Source organism: Trachypithecus francoisi, unplaced genomic scaffold (genome assembly GCF_009764315.1).
Source record: "Trachypithecus francoisi isolate TF-2019V2 unplaced genomic scaffold, Tfra_2.0 Contig01440, whole genome shotgun sequence".
NCBI classification, from domain to species: domain Eukaryota; kingdom Metazoa; phylum Chordata; class Mammalia; order Primates; family Cercopithecidae; genus Trachypithecus; species Trachypithecus francoisi.
In genome coordinates this window covers 6,875,051-6,889,998 of record NW_022681431.1, presented here as the reverse complement: position 1 = coordinate 6,889,998, position 14,948 = coordinate 6,875,051, and the positions used below count along the sequence as shown (strand labels likewise).

Sequence of the window (14,948 nt, the reverse complement as noted above, 5' to 3'; positions counted from 1 at the left end):
AAGCACAGTGATTTTATCATGTTCATCTTTTTTATTTTTATTTTATGAGACAGAGTTTCACTCTGTTGCTGAGGCTTGAGTGCAGCAGCACGATGGCAGCTCACTGCAGCCTCCAACTCCTGGGTTTAAGTGATCCTCCTAACTCAGCCTCCCGAGTATCTGGGACTACAGGGGCATACCACCACACCTGGCCAATTTTTAGTATTTTTTGTGGAGACGAGATTTCACCATGTTGCCCAGGCTGGTCTCGAACTCCTGGGCTCAAGTGATCCACCTGCCTCGGCCTCCCAAAGTTCTAATTGCAGGCAAGAGCCACCCTGCCTGGACCATGTTTATAACTCTAATATAGAATACAATCCATCCTTAATATTAGCCATAAGAAAAAATTAATAAAAATAAAACTAACCATGTCATTTGCATTTGAATTCCGTGAGGCTGGCAGGCCACCTGCCGAGGAGCCCAACCCACTTCAGTGCTGAAATCCTAACCTGCCTTCATTTTCTACTCATTATCGAATACCTGGTGGCCTTCCTGAGGTGAGAAATACATTGCAGTTCTCTGCAAGGGAAGAAGGGCTCTGTAAAGAAAGTCAACTGCTAGTACCAGCCACGCGAGGTGGCCCACGCCTGTAATCCCAGCACTTTGGGAGGGCGAGGCAGGTGGTTCACGAGTTCAGGAGGTTGAGATCACCCTGGCGAACACGGTGAAACCATAGCTCTACTAAAAAAATACAAAAAATTAGCTGGGCATGGTGTTGGGTGCCTGTAGTCCCAGCTACTCAGGAGGCTGAGGCAGGAGAATGGCGTGAACCTGAGAGTCGGAGCTTGCAGTGAGCCGAGACTGCGCCACTGCACTCCAGCCTGAGTCAGGAGTGGTGCCTCGCTCCAGGAGTGGAGTGAGACTGTCTCAAAAAAAAAAAAAAAAAAAAAGTCAACTGCCAGTACCAATGATGAAATAAGAAGGCGCTCTAAGTGAGTGAGTTCTTAGACATTTCTGATGGATTAGGAACCAGATAGTGGATTTGTCTGCCTGCATCTATGACATGAACAAATACGCAAAAATGCAGTTTAGAGGAACAAGAAAAGGTGATGTACACATTTTTTTCAGCAAGTCCACCAGTCACTGCATCTATTTCTTATCAAGTGAAAGAAACTTTCAGTGGCAGTTGAAATAGAAATAAAACCAGTGAGGACAAGTCCAGAGTCACTGAACATAGGTGAACTGTGATGCAGGGGAAAGTAGGGACGTTTCTGTTGCCCCACAGATGAAGACAGCTTCCGAGTCGATAATTTTTATTGCATTTCATGGGGTGAGTGATTTGCTTTCTAGCATCTGAGCATATGAGGATTTATAGCAGTCTTAGGACATCTCTTCCACAAATGTCACAAGTTTACTACTTTACCTGTAAAAACAGAGCTGGCAGGTGATGGCACTGTAATAGTGTCTCATTTATCTCATGTGGTCGGGGAATGCAATATGCCATCTGAGCAGAATTTTCTAGGAAAGTGAGACAACAAAATAGTAAAAAAAAAAAAAAAAATTACTGTTTCAGAGTAAAATCTTAAGCATTTACCTGTTCCTTTTTTGAATAGAGTAAGCAGAATATGTGTTACGGTACAAAAGTGTAAACACATCTGTGCTATTACAGGGATGTCTTCAAAGGCGATTTACATGGGTGAAGTTTTTTCTTTATATTAAATCATCATCGCTTCTCAACCTTTTGGCAAAGATGAAGTACATTAAATGATTTCAGATATTGATAATTAAAAGAAAGTAGTATTTTGCCCTCTCCCTTCTGTCAGGATGTTGCTTGACACTATTTACCATTCTCAGCACTTCTACCTGTTACAGATTTTGTTTTCCCAAATATTCTTTGTTTTCTTTTTGAATATATATATTTTTTCCATTAAAAATCCCTCCTTTCAAAATTTACCCTTTTCAATGTGTTGGAGATTGGAACTTCAAGTAGCTGTTACTTACCAACTGTCAGAATTCTATGGTAAGGTTAAAGGAAGTCTGTAAGGGTAGGTGTGAGGGTTGTCTCTGGGTACAGTGAGTTTTGCTACAGACTTTACCTTGTTTATTCTGACTTCTTGGATGCTCTTTTCATGATCTGGATTCTTTTCTATGTGCTGAGTTATTTTTTTTTGCATATGAAAAGTGACTCCAGGGAGTAAATCGTTCAGTGGGGGTTTATTCCAGGCCTTCATTAACCAGTTAGGCTAACACAAGCAAATCACATCTTCTCTGAGTCTCATTTTGCTCATCTGGGAAATGGTAAGCCTGGACAGGCGGATGCCCAAGGTGTTTTCATGTGGTCAGGTGCCAAAACAATAGTTTAGGAAGAGAGTTTAAAGCTCTAAGACAGAAGTGCCTGAAGAAGAGAGATGGCTTTGCATTGAGAATGTCCTGGGAATCTACCCAGAGCAGAAGGATCAGATTTAAAAGGAGAAGGTGGACGCATAGACTTGTGCACGGGCTGTGTCTGTGAGAAACTGGTAGACTTTTTCAGAGGACAGCAGTTATGGTGGTCAGTACATTTAACATTCATCATTTAAACCATTTTTAGTGGACAGTTCAGTGGCATTAAGTACATTCACATTGTTGCGCATCCATTACCACCATCCATCTTCAGAGTACTTTTATCTTCTCAGACAGAAACCCTGTACCCATTAGACCCTAAATCCCCAATCCCTGCTTCCTCAGCCCCTGGCAACCTCTATTCTGTGCTGTCTCTGAACTTTACTACTCTAAGCACCTCCTATGAGTGGGATCTTACAGTATCTGTCCTTTTGTGCCTGGCTCGTTTCACTTAGCATTATGTCTGCAACATTCGTCCATGTTGCAGCATGTATGCGAGTGTATATCCTTTTTAAGGCAGCTGGTACTCCATTGTATGGATGGACCACATTTTATTTATCCATTTATCTGTTGATGGGGGTGTGAGTTGTTTTTATCTTTTGGCTTTTGTGAATAATGGTGCTCTGATCGTGAGTGCCTAAGTATCTTTTAGGACCCCTGTTTTTAATTCTTTGGGATATAGACCTAGATATATATGGAATTGCTGAATCATATGGTATTTCTATATTTAACTTTTTGAGGGAGTGCCAAACTGTGTTCCACAGTGGCCACACCATGTTGCTTCCCACCAATAGTGCACAGGATTCAAGTTTCTCCAACTGGAGAAAGTTGTCGGTGGTCCCTAACCTTTTTGGTACCAGGGACCAGTTTCGTGCAAGACAGTTCCACAACAAGGGGAAGGTAGTGGTTTTGGGATGAAATTGTTCCACCTCAGATCATCAGGCATTATTTCAATTCTCATAAGGAGCACACACCCTACATCCTTTGCATGTGCAGTTCAACGTAGGGTGGTGAGAATGTAATTCTGACAGAAGGCAGAGCTCGGGCAGTCATGCCTACTTACCTGCTGCTCCCCTTCTGTGAAGCACAGTTCCGAACAGGCCACGGACTGGTACCATTCCAGGGCTTGGGGACCCCTGGAATCAGTAGTTTCATGTGCTCAATATAAACCAGCTTGATTGGTGCCCAGATTTTACAAAAGGCAGGAACAAGACATACAACTGGTACAGTAGGTGGGGGCCTGAGTATGGAGCGTCTTGACGGCCGGGCTGTGGTGTTGGTACTTTATTCTGTGGTATGGGATGCTGGCGAGAACTTTGAGCTCGGGAGACTGGGGTTCGAGTGGTGCTGTGGACACATAAGGGCCAAAGCATATACATGTGGGACCAGCTAGGCCCCAGAGGCCAGGATATGGGTTGGCGGATGCTTGGTCTCCAACTGGGAGACCAAGGCTCCATGTAGGAAGGTAGGGAAGGCAGGGATGAATGTGGAGACTGAGAGTGAATGTGGGTGAAGGGGACTCTTGAGAATGAATGTAATGTTTTGCAGGCAGGAAGTTTGAAGAGAAATTCTGCATAGGCTCAGTAGTGTGACATCTGTCACAACCTGTGTACATGCATGTCAGTGGGGGTGGGGAATGTGAGAGTCAGGAGTGATGCCTTTCTTGTCCCTTGTGAAGGTCCTCAGTTGAAGACAGGGTACAGAGAGGTGTCTGCACTGGTTAGCTCCTGGCCTGCTGAAGGAATAGACATTTGCATGAATAGACTACAGATGTCTGTCTTACAGACCTGGAGACATCCCCACCTAGTTGGGGGTCTTAGATCCTGGCCCATTGAGTAGGAAAAGACCGGCATCAGGATGCTTGCACAAGGATTAATTACACCAAACTCAAAGAAAGCTTAGCATTTATGGAAGGGAGGAAGGACATGGAGGTGCCAGGTAGGGTGTTTAAACAAAGACTTAAGCTAGCTCCAGAGTCCTGATTTTGATCTTTAATTTGCATAGTGCATGAAAGATGCTGTTCTACACAAGATGACAAGGAAGGTGTTTGTGGGGCTACTTTGCTTTGTGCTTGCCATTTGCATGTGTCAGCTTACTGACTGAAAAACCATTCCTGCCTTGGAATAGTTAGCCTTCTCCCCCCAACCCCTGCACCAAGTTCTCTCCATTCTTTTGTGTTTCCACCAATAAAGAGTTCCAGGAGGCAAAAGGAATTTTTCAGGTGTTGTCCTTCATGTTTAAAGAAGACCAACTGGCCAGGCGCGGTGGCTCAAGCCTGTAATCCCAGCACTTTGGGAGGCCGAGACGGGCGGATCACGAGGTCAAGAGATCGAGACCATCCTGGCTAACACGGTGAAACCCCGTCTCTACTAAAAATACAAAAAAATAGCTGGGCGAGGTGGCGGGCGCCTGTAGTCCCAGCTACTCGGGAGGCTGAGGCAGGAGAATGGCGGGAACCCGGGAGGCGGAGCTTGCAGTGAGCTGAGATCCGGCCACAGCAATCCAGCATGGGCGACAGAGCAAGACTCCGTCTCAAAAAAAAAAAAAAAAAAAAAAGAAGACCAACTGAATGCTGCTCCCTCTGTGCAGGGATGGGAATGTGTGCCTGTGGGCATGGTGGGTGGATGGCTGGGTATGGTTTTTGGTGGACTTAGGTTGCAAGAGAGTTTTAAATAATGTATTTAAAATAGATGGAATTATACCGTTCACAATAGCGAAGCCATATAATCAACCTAGATGCCCATCAGCTGTGGACTGGATAAAGAAAATGTGATACGTATATACTGTGGAATACTACACAGTCATAAAAAAAGAATGAAATCGTGTCCTCTGGAGTAATAGGAATGCAGCTGGAGGCCATTATCCTAAGTGAATGCAGAAACTGGAAACCAAATAACACATGTTCTCACTTATAAGTGGGATGTAAACATTGAGTACACATGGGCACTATGAAGGGAACAGTAGACACTGGGGCCTACTTCAGGGTGGAGAGTGGGAGGAGGGCGAGGATTGGAAAACCACCTATCGGGTACTATGCTGTTTACCTGGGTGACAAAATTATCTGTACACTAGACCCCTGCAACTTGCAGTTTACTTGGGTAACCTACACATGTTCCTTCTGAACCTAAAAGAAAAGTTGAAAAAAAAAAGAAAATAGATGAAATTAAGGGATCCCAAATCAGATTGATAAGATATAATTAAAATAATTACCAGAGTATAGAGAACCTAGCTAAAAAATGGATGTAATGACTGCTGCAAGGCATGGTATGTGGAAGATAGAAAGCAGCATAAATTACGGTGTGTGGGGTGAGCCTGGGTGCTGTGACCTTCCTGATGGGCAGTGTGCCATACCTGGAACCAGTGACCATGGCTGGGGATCTCTGTCACCCGCGGCTGATGATGCAGGCACCACCAAGGCAGCTGGCATTCTCTATTCGTAGGAGTTGTTATAAATAAGAATTACTGCATTCTCTAGGTTCTTCATAAATAGATGTCCATCTCTTGAGACAGGTTTAGGTATATTGCTATCTGTATTTTCAACTCTGTGGATTTAGGTTTTTAAAAGTTAATGATTCTTAGCCTGCCTCTGAGAAAATGACTTTACTAGGGGAAAAAAAATCATTCCTCAGCCTGCATACATTTTTATTTGTATGTTAAACCGTCAGCTGCATTTTCTGTGTTTATGACTGTGTGGAGAAGTTACGCTGCTGACACAAATAACAGAAACTCGACGAGACGCAGCCACCCACACCGGGAGGCCTGTTTCAGCTGTGCACATATGGCCTCTGTGGCGAATATGGCTCCTGGGCAGATAGGCCCTCTGTGGTGAATGTGGATGCTGTGCAGATACGCCGCCTGTGACAAATGTGGCTGCTGTGCAGATACGTCGTCTTGGTGAATGTGGCTGCTGTGTGGATACGCCCTCCATGGTGAATGTGGCTGCTGTGCGGATACGCCCTCCATGGTGAATGTGGCTGCTTTGCAGATACGCCCTCTGTGGTGAATGTGGCTGCTGTGCGGATACGCCCTCCGTGGTGAATGTGGCTGCTGTGCGGATACGCCCACCGTGGTGAATGTGGCTGCTGTGTGGATACGCCCTCCGTGGTGAATGTGGCTGCTGTGTGGATATGCCCTCCATGGTGAATGTGACTGCTGTTTGGATACGCCCTCCGTAGTGAATGTGGCTGCTGTGCGGATACGCCCTCCATGGTGAATGTCGCTGCTGTGTGGATACGCCCTCCGTAGGGAATGTGGGTGCTGTGCAGATAGATACGCCCTCCATGGTGAATGTGGCTGCTTTGTGAATACGCCCTCCATGGTGAATGTGGGTGCTGTGTGGATACGCCCTCCATGGTGAATGTGGGTGCTGTGTGGATACGCCCTCCATGGTGAATGTGGCTGCTGTGTGGATACGCCCTCCATGGTGAATGTGGGTGCTGTGTGGATACGCCCTCCTTGGTGAATGTGGCTGCTTTGTGGATACGCCCTCCATGGTGAATGTGGCTGCTGTGTGGATACGCCCTCCATGGTGAATGTGGCTGCTTTGTGGATACGCCCTCCATGGTGAATGTGGCTGCTTTGTGGATACGCCCTCCATGCTGAATGTGGCTGCTTTGTGGATACGCCCTCCATGGTGAATGTGGGTGCTGTGTGGATACGCCCTCCATGGTGAATGTGGGTGCTGTGTGGATACGCCCTCCATGCTGAATGTGGCTGCTGTGTGGATAAGCCCTCCATGGTGAAAGTGGCTGCTTTCAGACTCAGCCCCACCTCATTTGGGCCCTGGGAGCTGGTTCACCTTGTGATCCCAGACAACATCAGAGATGGGAAAAGAGCCTGTTGCCTCAGTGAGTACTACATCCCTGAAAGAATGAACAGACTTTGAAGGAAAACACTTAACGTTTTCAAATAAGTCCTTTGAGCTTCCTAAGAAATGAACCTTCTTTTCTTCCATGGCTTTCCCCTCTGGGTCTTTGAAATCTTTTCCATCATGAGCTCAGCAAAACTCTCGGCTTCCCAGACTTTGAGGGCAGTCAAGCAGAATACCGTTTTACTCAACGCATTGGTGAAGGCTTCCAAAGGGAACTTAGTCCTTGTAATTTCTCTGTGTCTGGGCCTTTAAATAGCTGTGTTCACTGCTGGGGAACTGTGCGTTTGGGTGTTCAGGTGGGGCTGTGAGGACAGCAGGGAGACGCAAGAGTACCTTGAAAACTCACAGGACCACACTCCTCTCTGTGGCACCTCAAAGAAATCCAGTCTTTAAAAAAAAAAAAAAAAAAAAAAAAAAAAAAAAAGAAATCCAGTCTTTGAGCACAATCAAAGAGGCTGTAAAACCAGTGCTGTAGGATGAAAAGCTCCTAGAAGGCAAAGAACAGAGAAGAGAACTTGGCAACATTTGCGAGGAAGACATGTAGTTCCCACAAAAGAGAAGAGGTAGAGTGAGGAAGAAAAAAGGAGTGGTTTGTGAGAGACCTTGAGAAGCTATAACTGACTCTAGGCAGGAGAGAAATCTATTTATGTACCTTTCAAACTGTATTCCATTGCCGTGTCACTGGAAGTGAAACTCCACACAGTGTCGCTTGTCAGGTTTCTCCCTGGAGATTTATTTCTGTAGCCAGTGACTGGTAGGTGCATTCTCAGTTTACTGTGGCGATTAAGGAGACGTGAATAGAATCCAGGGTACCTACGTTCCCCTTCATCCTGGGGGATACAGACCAAGACCCCCATTGGATGCCCAGAAGCACAGAGAGTCCTGGACCGTAGCTATAGTCTGTTTTTCCCCGTACGTACATACCTAGGATAATGTTTAATTTATAAATTACGCCCCCGGAAAGAGATTAACAACAGTAACCAATAACAAAAGAGAATAATTATAACAATATATGGTAATAAAAAGTATGTAAACATGGTCTCTTTCTCTCTCTGTGTGTGTCTCTCCCTGATTCTCTCTCACTCTCAAAATATATTGTACTTCAGGTAACTGAAATGGCAGAAAGTGAAACTAGAAAAAGGGGACTACTGTATAACTCAAAAGCTTCTCTGATTTGTTGAATTTTACCTTTGTTATGTGTGCATATGGGTGTGTGTGTGTGGTGTGTGTGTGTGTGTGTGTGTTTGTTTCCTGACTGTAGAGAAAATACTCTTAATACCAGAGATATTAGAAGGAAATGGATCTTGAGGCATCAGGGAAATCATTTGATCCTTAGATTGGGAAGTTCTGTCACCTAGACCCTAGGGAGGCTTGTTCTGAGAGGGGAGCTGAGATGCTGGTTCATATCTACCACCTGACAAGCGACACTCTGTGGAGTTTCAGCAACAGTGACATGGGATGGGACACAGTCTGAAAGGTTCACAGACTTCTCTCCTGATTCTCTACCTTCTCAGAGAAAGGGGAGTCGTGAGGATAGCTAACATTTATTGAGGGTTTGTTGCATGCCATGTACTGTTCTAACCTCTTTCACATTTGAAAACATGAACTCCTCACAGTAACCTGTGGGGAAAATGACGTACAGGATCGTGAAGTAATTTTTCAAAGCAAACCTCTGGGGCCAGGATTTGAACCGAGGCAGTTTGGCTTCATAGTAGGTGCTCTGATTCCCTGAGCCATGCTGCTGAGAGATAGGAAGGAAGATGTGAAACTAAATATGATGTATTGATACCACTGTATTGAATATTTTATGTGTTGTCTATTTTAATGCTTCTAGAAGCTTCCAGAGGGCCCCACAACCCATGTGACCAGCCCTGAGCTACTCCCAGGTGTACCAGAGAGTTCACTATGGTCAGTTCGTCTGAAATGGACATAATGTCTTTCCTTTTTTTTTTTTTTTTTTTTTTTGAGATGGAGTCTCGCTCTATTGCCCATGCTGGAGTGAAGTGGTATAATCTTGGCTCACTCCAACCTCTGCCTCCTGAGTTCAAGCAATTCTTCTGCCTCAGACTCCTGAGTAGCCAGGATTACAGACATGCAACATGACACTCTACTAACTTTTATATTTTTAGTAGAGATGAGGTTTCACCATATTTACCAGGCTGTTCTCAGACTCCTGACCTCAGGTGATAGGCCTACCTCAGCCTTTCAAAGTACTGGGATTACAGGCATTAGCCACTGTGCCCAGGCTGAAAAGGCTTAATTTCTAAGAGATAATCTTAATGCTCATTTTAAAAATTAAATATAATTATTTTAATATTCTTGAAATCGTATTGTAGAAAATTTGGATACTAGAAGAAAAGAAAAAACAAATAATCCCGCTCTGTATCGTAGTCAGTCTTATTTTGGCATATTTCCTAAAAATTCTTTTACAAATGCCTCCGTATCCTACGAATAGTTTGTATCCAGCATTTCAAGCTTTTCCCCATGTTTTTATGCAATCTTCATAACTGTGATTTTTAAGTTCATGGTATTTTGACTTCTTTTGGTATTTTTTAATTGGGAGCATTTTGAATTTTCAAATAATTGTTGGAGAGATTTCATCTTAAACACTTTTAAAAGGCATTCTGCGCTAGATCTCGGTTAAAAAACACTCAGCAGCCAAGGTTAATTTTTAGAACGGTCTTTCCTTGTTTTTCTCTTACCAGGGATCTACCGGACAGAAAGGGACAAAGGGACGTTGTACGAGCTCACCTTCAAAGGGGACCACAAACACGAATTCAAACGGCTCGTCTTGTTTCGACCATTCGGCCCCATCATGAAAGTAAAAAAAGAAAAGCTCAACATGGCCAACACGCTTATCAATGTTATCGTGCCTCTAGCAAAAAGGGTGGACAAGTTCCGGCAGTTCATGCAGAATTTCAGGTTGGTTGGTTTGTACGTGTTTATCTCCCTCCGCATGGTGTGTGTTAGAGCACTGGTATCACTTCCCGTCATCTTCATTTCCCCTGCCGCGTACAAGGCCTCCTTTCTCTTGTTCAGCTCTGTTTTCCCCACATAAAGTTTATCATTTGTATTTGCCTTTCCCTAGAGCAATTCGAAAACTGCCCTACGAGCATATTTACCTTCAGAAGGGAAAAGCAGGAAGGGCTGGGTTTTCACCAGGATCTACAAAAATGACCGAATGCCTGTTATGTTCATTCTGACTTGCGGATGGGCTCGGGTTTGGGGATAGCAGGAATGAAGACTCACAGGCAAGTGAGCAACCTTGAGGCTTGAGGACCAGAGAGGAGGTGGCAGTGGCAGAGCCCACGTTCACAGTGGGTGAGCGCTGGAAGGTGTTCTTGATCGGCTTTAGGCTACCTTCACCTGCTGTCCTGTTCTAATGGTGGCTGCAATGCATTGGATCCAAATCAATCTTTTATTCTCACCTGCATCATCTTAGACTTAAATGTAGAATTATACCAAGAAGATTTCAAGCCCACGTTTTTGTAGCTACTCAATGAAAGTAAGTGGGGTTTCATTTTTCAGGCACGCTGATGAAGGTTTTACATGTGTGCCTTTAAGCCCTTGATTGTGCGGTGCTGGATCTTAGAAGCTGTGATGGCTCAGATGCACATATTGGCTGAGGATAACCAGCTAAGTTATTTCACCAGCTTGTTTTAAACATAGAGAATCCTACTGTCTAATTATAAATCTTGAAAGATCAAGCTGATTTTTTATTTCTTTTTTGAGACAGAGTCTTACTCTCACCCAGGCTGGAGTGCAGTGGCACGAACTCTGCTCACTTCAACCTCCATTTCCCAGGTTCAGGCCATTCTCCTGCCTCAGCTTCCCAAGTAGCTGGGATTACAGGTGCCCATTACCATGCCCAGCTAATTTTTGCACTTTTAGTAGAGACGGAGTTTCGCCATTTTGGCCAGGCTGGTCTTGAACTCCTGATCTCAAGTGATCCACCCACCTTGGCCTCTCATAATGCTGGGATTACAGGCACGAGCCACCATACCCAGCCTTGATTTTTAATTTTCGTAAATTTACATTATTAAAAGGCATAATGTTCAGTATAAGGGTGTGGTTGATACCTTTCAAAATTCTGGTTCATGAGCATACTCTATTTTAATTTAAAGGGTAACCCACTTACAGCTAAGTTTTTTGAAGATCAGAATCAAATAGTCTTGGAAGAGACCTCTGAGGTCATCTGTTCTAATCTTCCCTTAATTCAGACTCTGTCTCTGACATGGGGTTCTCTAGGCAATGTGTGTGTGCACCAGGAAGCTGCCTACATTGCTAGTCAAGCTGCTGCTTTGTTGACCATCTCTGGATGTAAAGTTCTTTGTTGTTTGTATCTGAAGTCAGCTTCCATGTCTCTTCTGCCTGATGGGTCTAGTTCTAGCCTCTGGAGGATTGACCAAGTCTATTTCTTCTTAAACACCATTAGCTTTCAAGTATTTTTGAAGGTGGTCATCACAGTTCCCCTGGTCTTTTCTTTCCAAGGTATAGCAGTTCTCAATTCCCTTAGCTTTTTCGTTTTCCTTAGTTTGTGACCTTTTTTTATTAGCTGGAACCTGCCTTTAGCCGTGATGTAATCCAAAGTAGGATGGGCTCTTTGATTGAGCTTTTCCCAGTTTGTGGAATACTCCTTTGTGCATGATCACAGAATTGTTTGCAGTGTTCCTCTGGCTCCAGTCCTGAAGTGAGTGTTTTTATAGTTTTGGCTTCTTTCGACCTTCTTTTAGTGTTTTTGCTCTCTTTCTCTGTAGGCCTTCCCTTTGGAATGGCACAGTGCCACTGGTTGATTAAACATTACATCTCTAGAATGACTGAACCTGCAACGTTCTGAATGCGGTTGTGGAACCTGAATGTGGTTTGCATTAGGCATTAAGTGAAATCATTACTGTCAGCAGCTAGAATGCCCATTTCTAGGACTAGGTTGTAGCAAGTCCCTTTGGCGAAGAAGCTGCCTGTGTCTTACTGAGTTCAGGGTCCTGAGCTTTGATTGTCTGAGTCCTTGGACATGTTAGGCTTGCCGAGGTGGTGCTTACACTAGGGAAGTAACTGCTCGGTGAAAGGACAAGTCCTCCCTGTAGGACTCCTGGGGCCTGAAATAGCGGGATTCTCTTGGGCATATATAAACAGCTATTTCCTTAGTGTCATGAGAATTTTAAGCAATTAACAATAGGAAAAAAAAACAGGAGGGGAAGTGTGGTTGAGAAGAGTCAAATGAGTAGCTTACAAGCCTCCAAAATGGAGTGGGTGAAATGAAACGTGATTCCAGTGTATGTTTTAAAAGAACACAAAAATCCTGGGGCAGTTTGCCTTGAGTCAAGTCGTCTCAGCTCACCCCATGGACTTTTACTATTTGGATGTCCCTTGCTCGTGTAGGTAGGAAGGGATGGGTGGAGGAAAACTTGTGACCTGGAGAGGATGTTTTGAGAGCCTTTTGCATGTGCTAGACACGCTACCCAGATGCGAGGGATTGGAAGATGAATTCAAGACACGGTGCCTACTTTCATGAGTAGCAGAAGCTGCAAATACAGAGCCAGATGCTGTGGCAGAGATACAGACAGGGGACAATGGGACACAAAGAGAAGCTGCCCAGGACAGCTGACACTGGAGCAGGAGGCTGAGTAGGGAGTTTACTTCACACGGCATTTCTGAGTGTGTTGAGGTCTCTGAAACAGCGGGATGTGAGAGGGTAAATATCTGTGGGTATGTAATTCTTCATGAGACCTTATTAAAGATGGCATTTCAAACCCAAAGAAGAGGTTATTCAGGGCATGGTGTCAGGACAACTAGCCAAACATAGCAGAAAAAAATGTGATTCTTGCTTCACACCAAAAAGCAAAGTAAATTCCATTCAATTAAATATTTAAATGCAATGAACATGACCATAAAATTACTGGGAGAAAATATAAACGGCTACTTAAAAAATTTTGGATGTTGGCCGGGCGCGGTGGCTCAAGCCTGTAATCCCAGCACTTTGGGAGGCCGAGACGGGCGGATCACGAGGTCAGGAGATCGAGACCATCCTGGCTAACATGGTGAAACCCCGTCTCTACTAAAAAAAATACAAAAAACTAGCCGGGCGAGGTGGCGGGCGCCTGTAGTCCCAGCTGCTTGGGAGGCTGAGGCAGGAGAATGGCGTAAACCGGGAGGCGGAGCTTGCAGTGAGCTGAGACCCGGCCACTGCACTCCAGCCTGGGCGGCAGAGCGAGACTCCGTCTCAAAAAAAAAAAAAAAAAAAAAAAAAATTTTGGATGTTGTCTTTATAAAGTCCTTTCCGTCCCCAGACTGGAGACTGTGAACTGCGGTTGACACTGAAGATGACAATGGAAGCAATCTGTGTTTCTTTTTTTTTTTTCTCTGTTTTCTAAATATTTATATAGCTACCATATGTTTTATATTTTGTTTAAAGATTCAGTGAAAGATTATTTTTGGCTTTTATAATTTAAACATGACTTTTTAGTTTGTAAAAGGTGATACTTGGCTATTATAAGATGTTTAAGCAGTGTAGAACAGCACAAGGAATACATTATTTAAAAAGTCACTCCAGGTCTCACCTCCGAGAATTAACCATTATTAACATTAGTTGAACATCATTCTGGGCAATTTTCTTTGCATAGCTGCAGATAGAAGAATTGCTTGCCAGCTGGGAATAAGTCAGTGCAACATGAGATATACTATACATTCTGTTTCTACTTATAGACTTAAAATGTATCTTGCTTAAATTTATAGAAGAAAACTGGAAGTACGATAAAGGATTTGCTGAACTTTAAGAAAATGTCTCTTCACTGTGAGAGACTTTAGTTCCCAAGAGATTCCGCTGAAGTTAAAAAGTGATTTTTGCAAAACGAAAAATGTTGGAATTATCATTTTTTTACTCCATTTTGTAACTTGATTGAAAATTGCAGTACAAAAGGAAATCAGCACAGCTATACTTTCTGCCTTCTGTGTCTCATCTTCTGATTTTTGTTAGCAATCATTTATTTATTTATTTTGAGACAGAGTCTCACAGTCACCCAGCCTGCAGTGCAGTGGCACAGCCTTGGCTCACCACAGCCTCCGCCTCCCAGGTTCAAGCGATTCTCCTGCCTCAGCCTCCTGAGTAGCTGGAATTACAGATGTGCACCACCACATCTGGCCAATTTTTGTATTTTTAGTAGAGACTGGGTTTCATCATGTTGGTCAGGCTGATCTCAAACTCCTGACCTCAAGTGATCTGCTCACCTCGGCCTCCCAAAGTGCTGGGATTACAGGCATGAGCTGCCGTGCCCGGCTGCAATCTATTACTTTGACCTTGATAGGGTTACAGCCTTTACATTCTGCTTTATAACTACAGTTTCTACAGTTCTAGTTCTGGATTTAAGTGGATTTCGTGTACTCATCAGCAGTCCTCTTCCAATAATTTTCCATTCCTGAGTTTTTAGCTGGCTGTATTGTATGGTCAAGAAAGGTTTTCAAGAAAAGTCAGAAGTGTTTGAGAATGGAGTATCTACTTGTTGTCATTATCGTGTACAGATAGCTTAGCTGGGCTTAAAATTCATGGGATACACTTTCCTTCCTCAGGACTTTGTAGATATTCTGGCGTTGAATGATCAGGTGAAGTGTAAGACCACATTATTTTGTCTCTCTTGTAAATGGCTTTTGCCAGAATGCCTGAAGAATTCCTTAATTAGTCTTTAATTACTTTCACTTATTCAGGGTGTGTCTCACCTCAGCG

The 14,948-nt window shown here is 44.0% G+C and overlaps 1 protein-coding gene across 8 annotated transcripts in view; it reads left to right on the top strand.

Moving 5' to 3' along the window:
- The window catches only part of CSGALNACT1 (chondroitin sulfate N-acetylgalactosaminyltransferase 1), a 367,289-nt gene that overhangs the window by 304,419 nt on the left and 47,922 nt on the right, over window positions 1–14,948 (top strand). For all 8 annotated transcript variants that reach the window (XM_033226897.1, XM_033226942.1, XM_033226923.1 and 5 more), the window contains one exon: window positions 9,937–10,153. In XM_033226897.1, coding sequence (XP_033082788.1) covers window positions 9,937–10,153 — 217 coding nt within the window. The remainder of the gene's footprint in view (window positions 1–9,936; window positions 10,154–14,948) is intronic.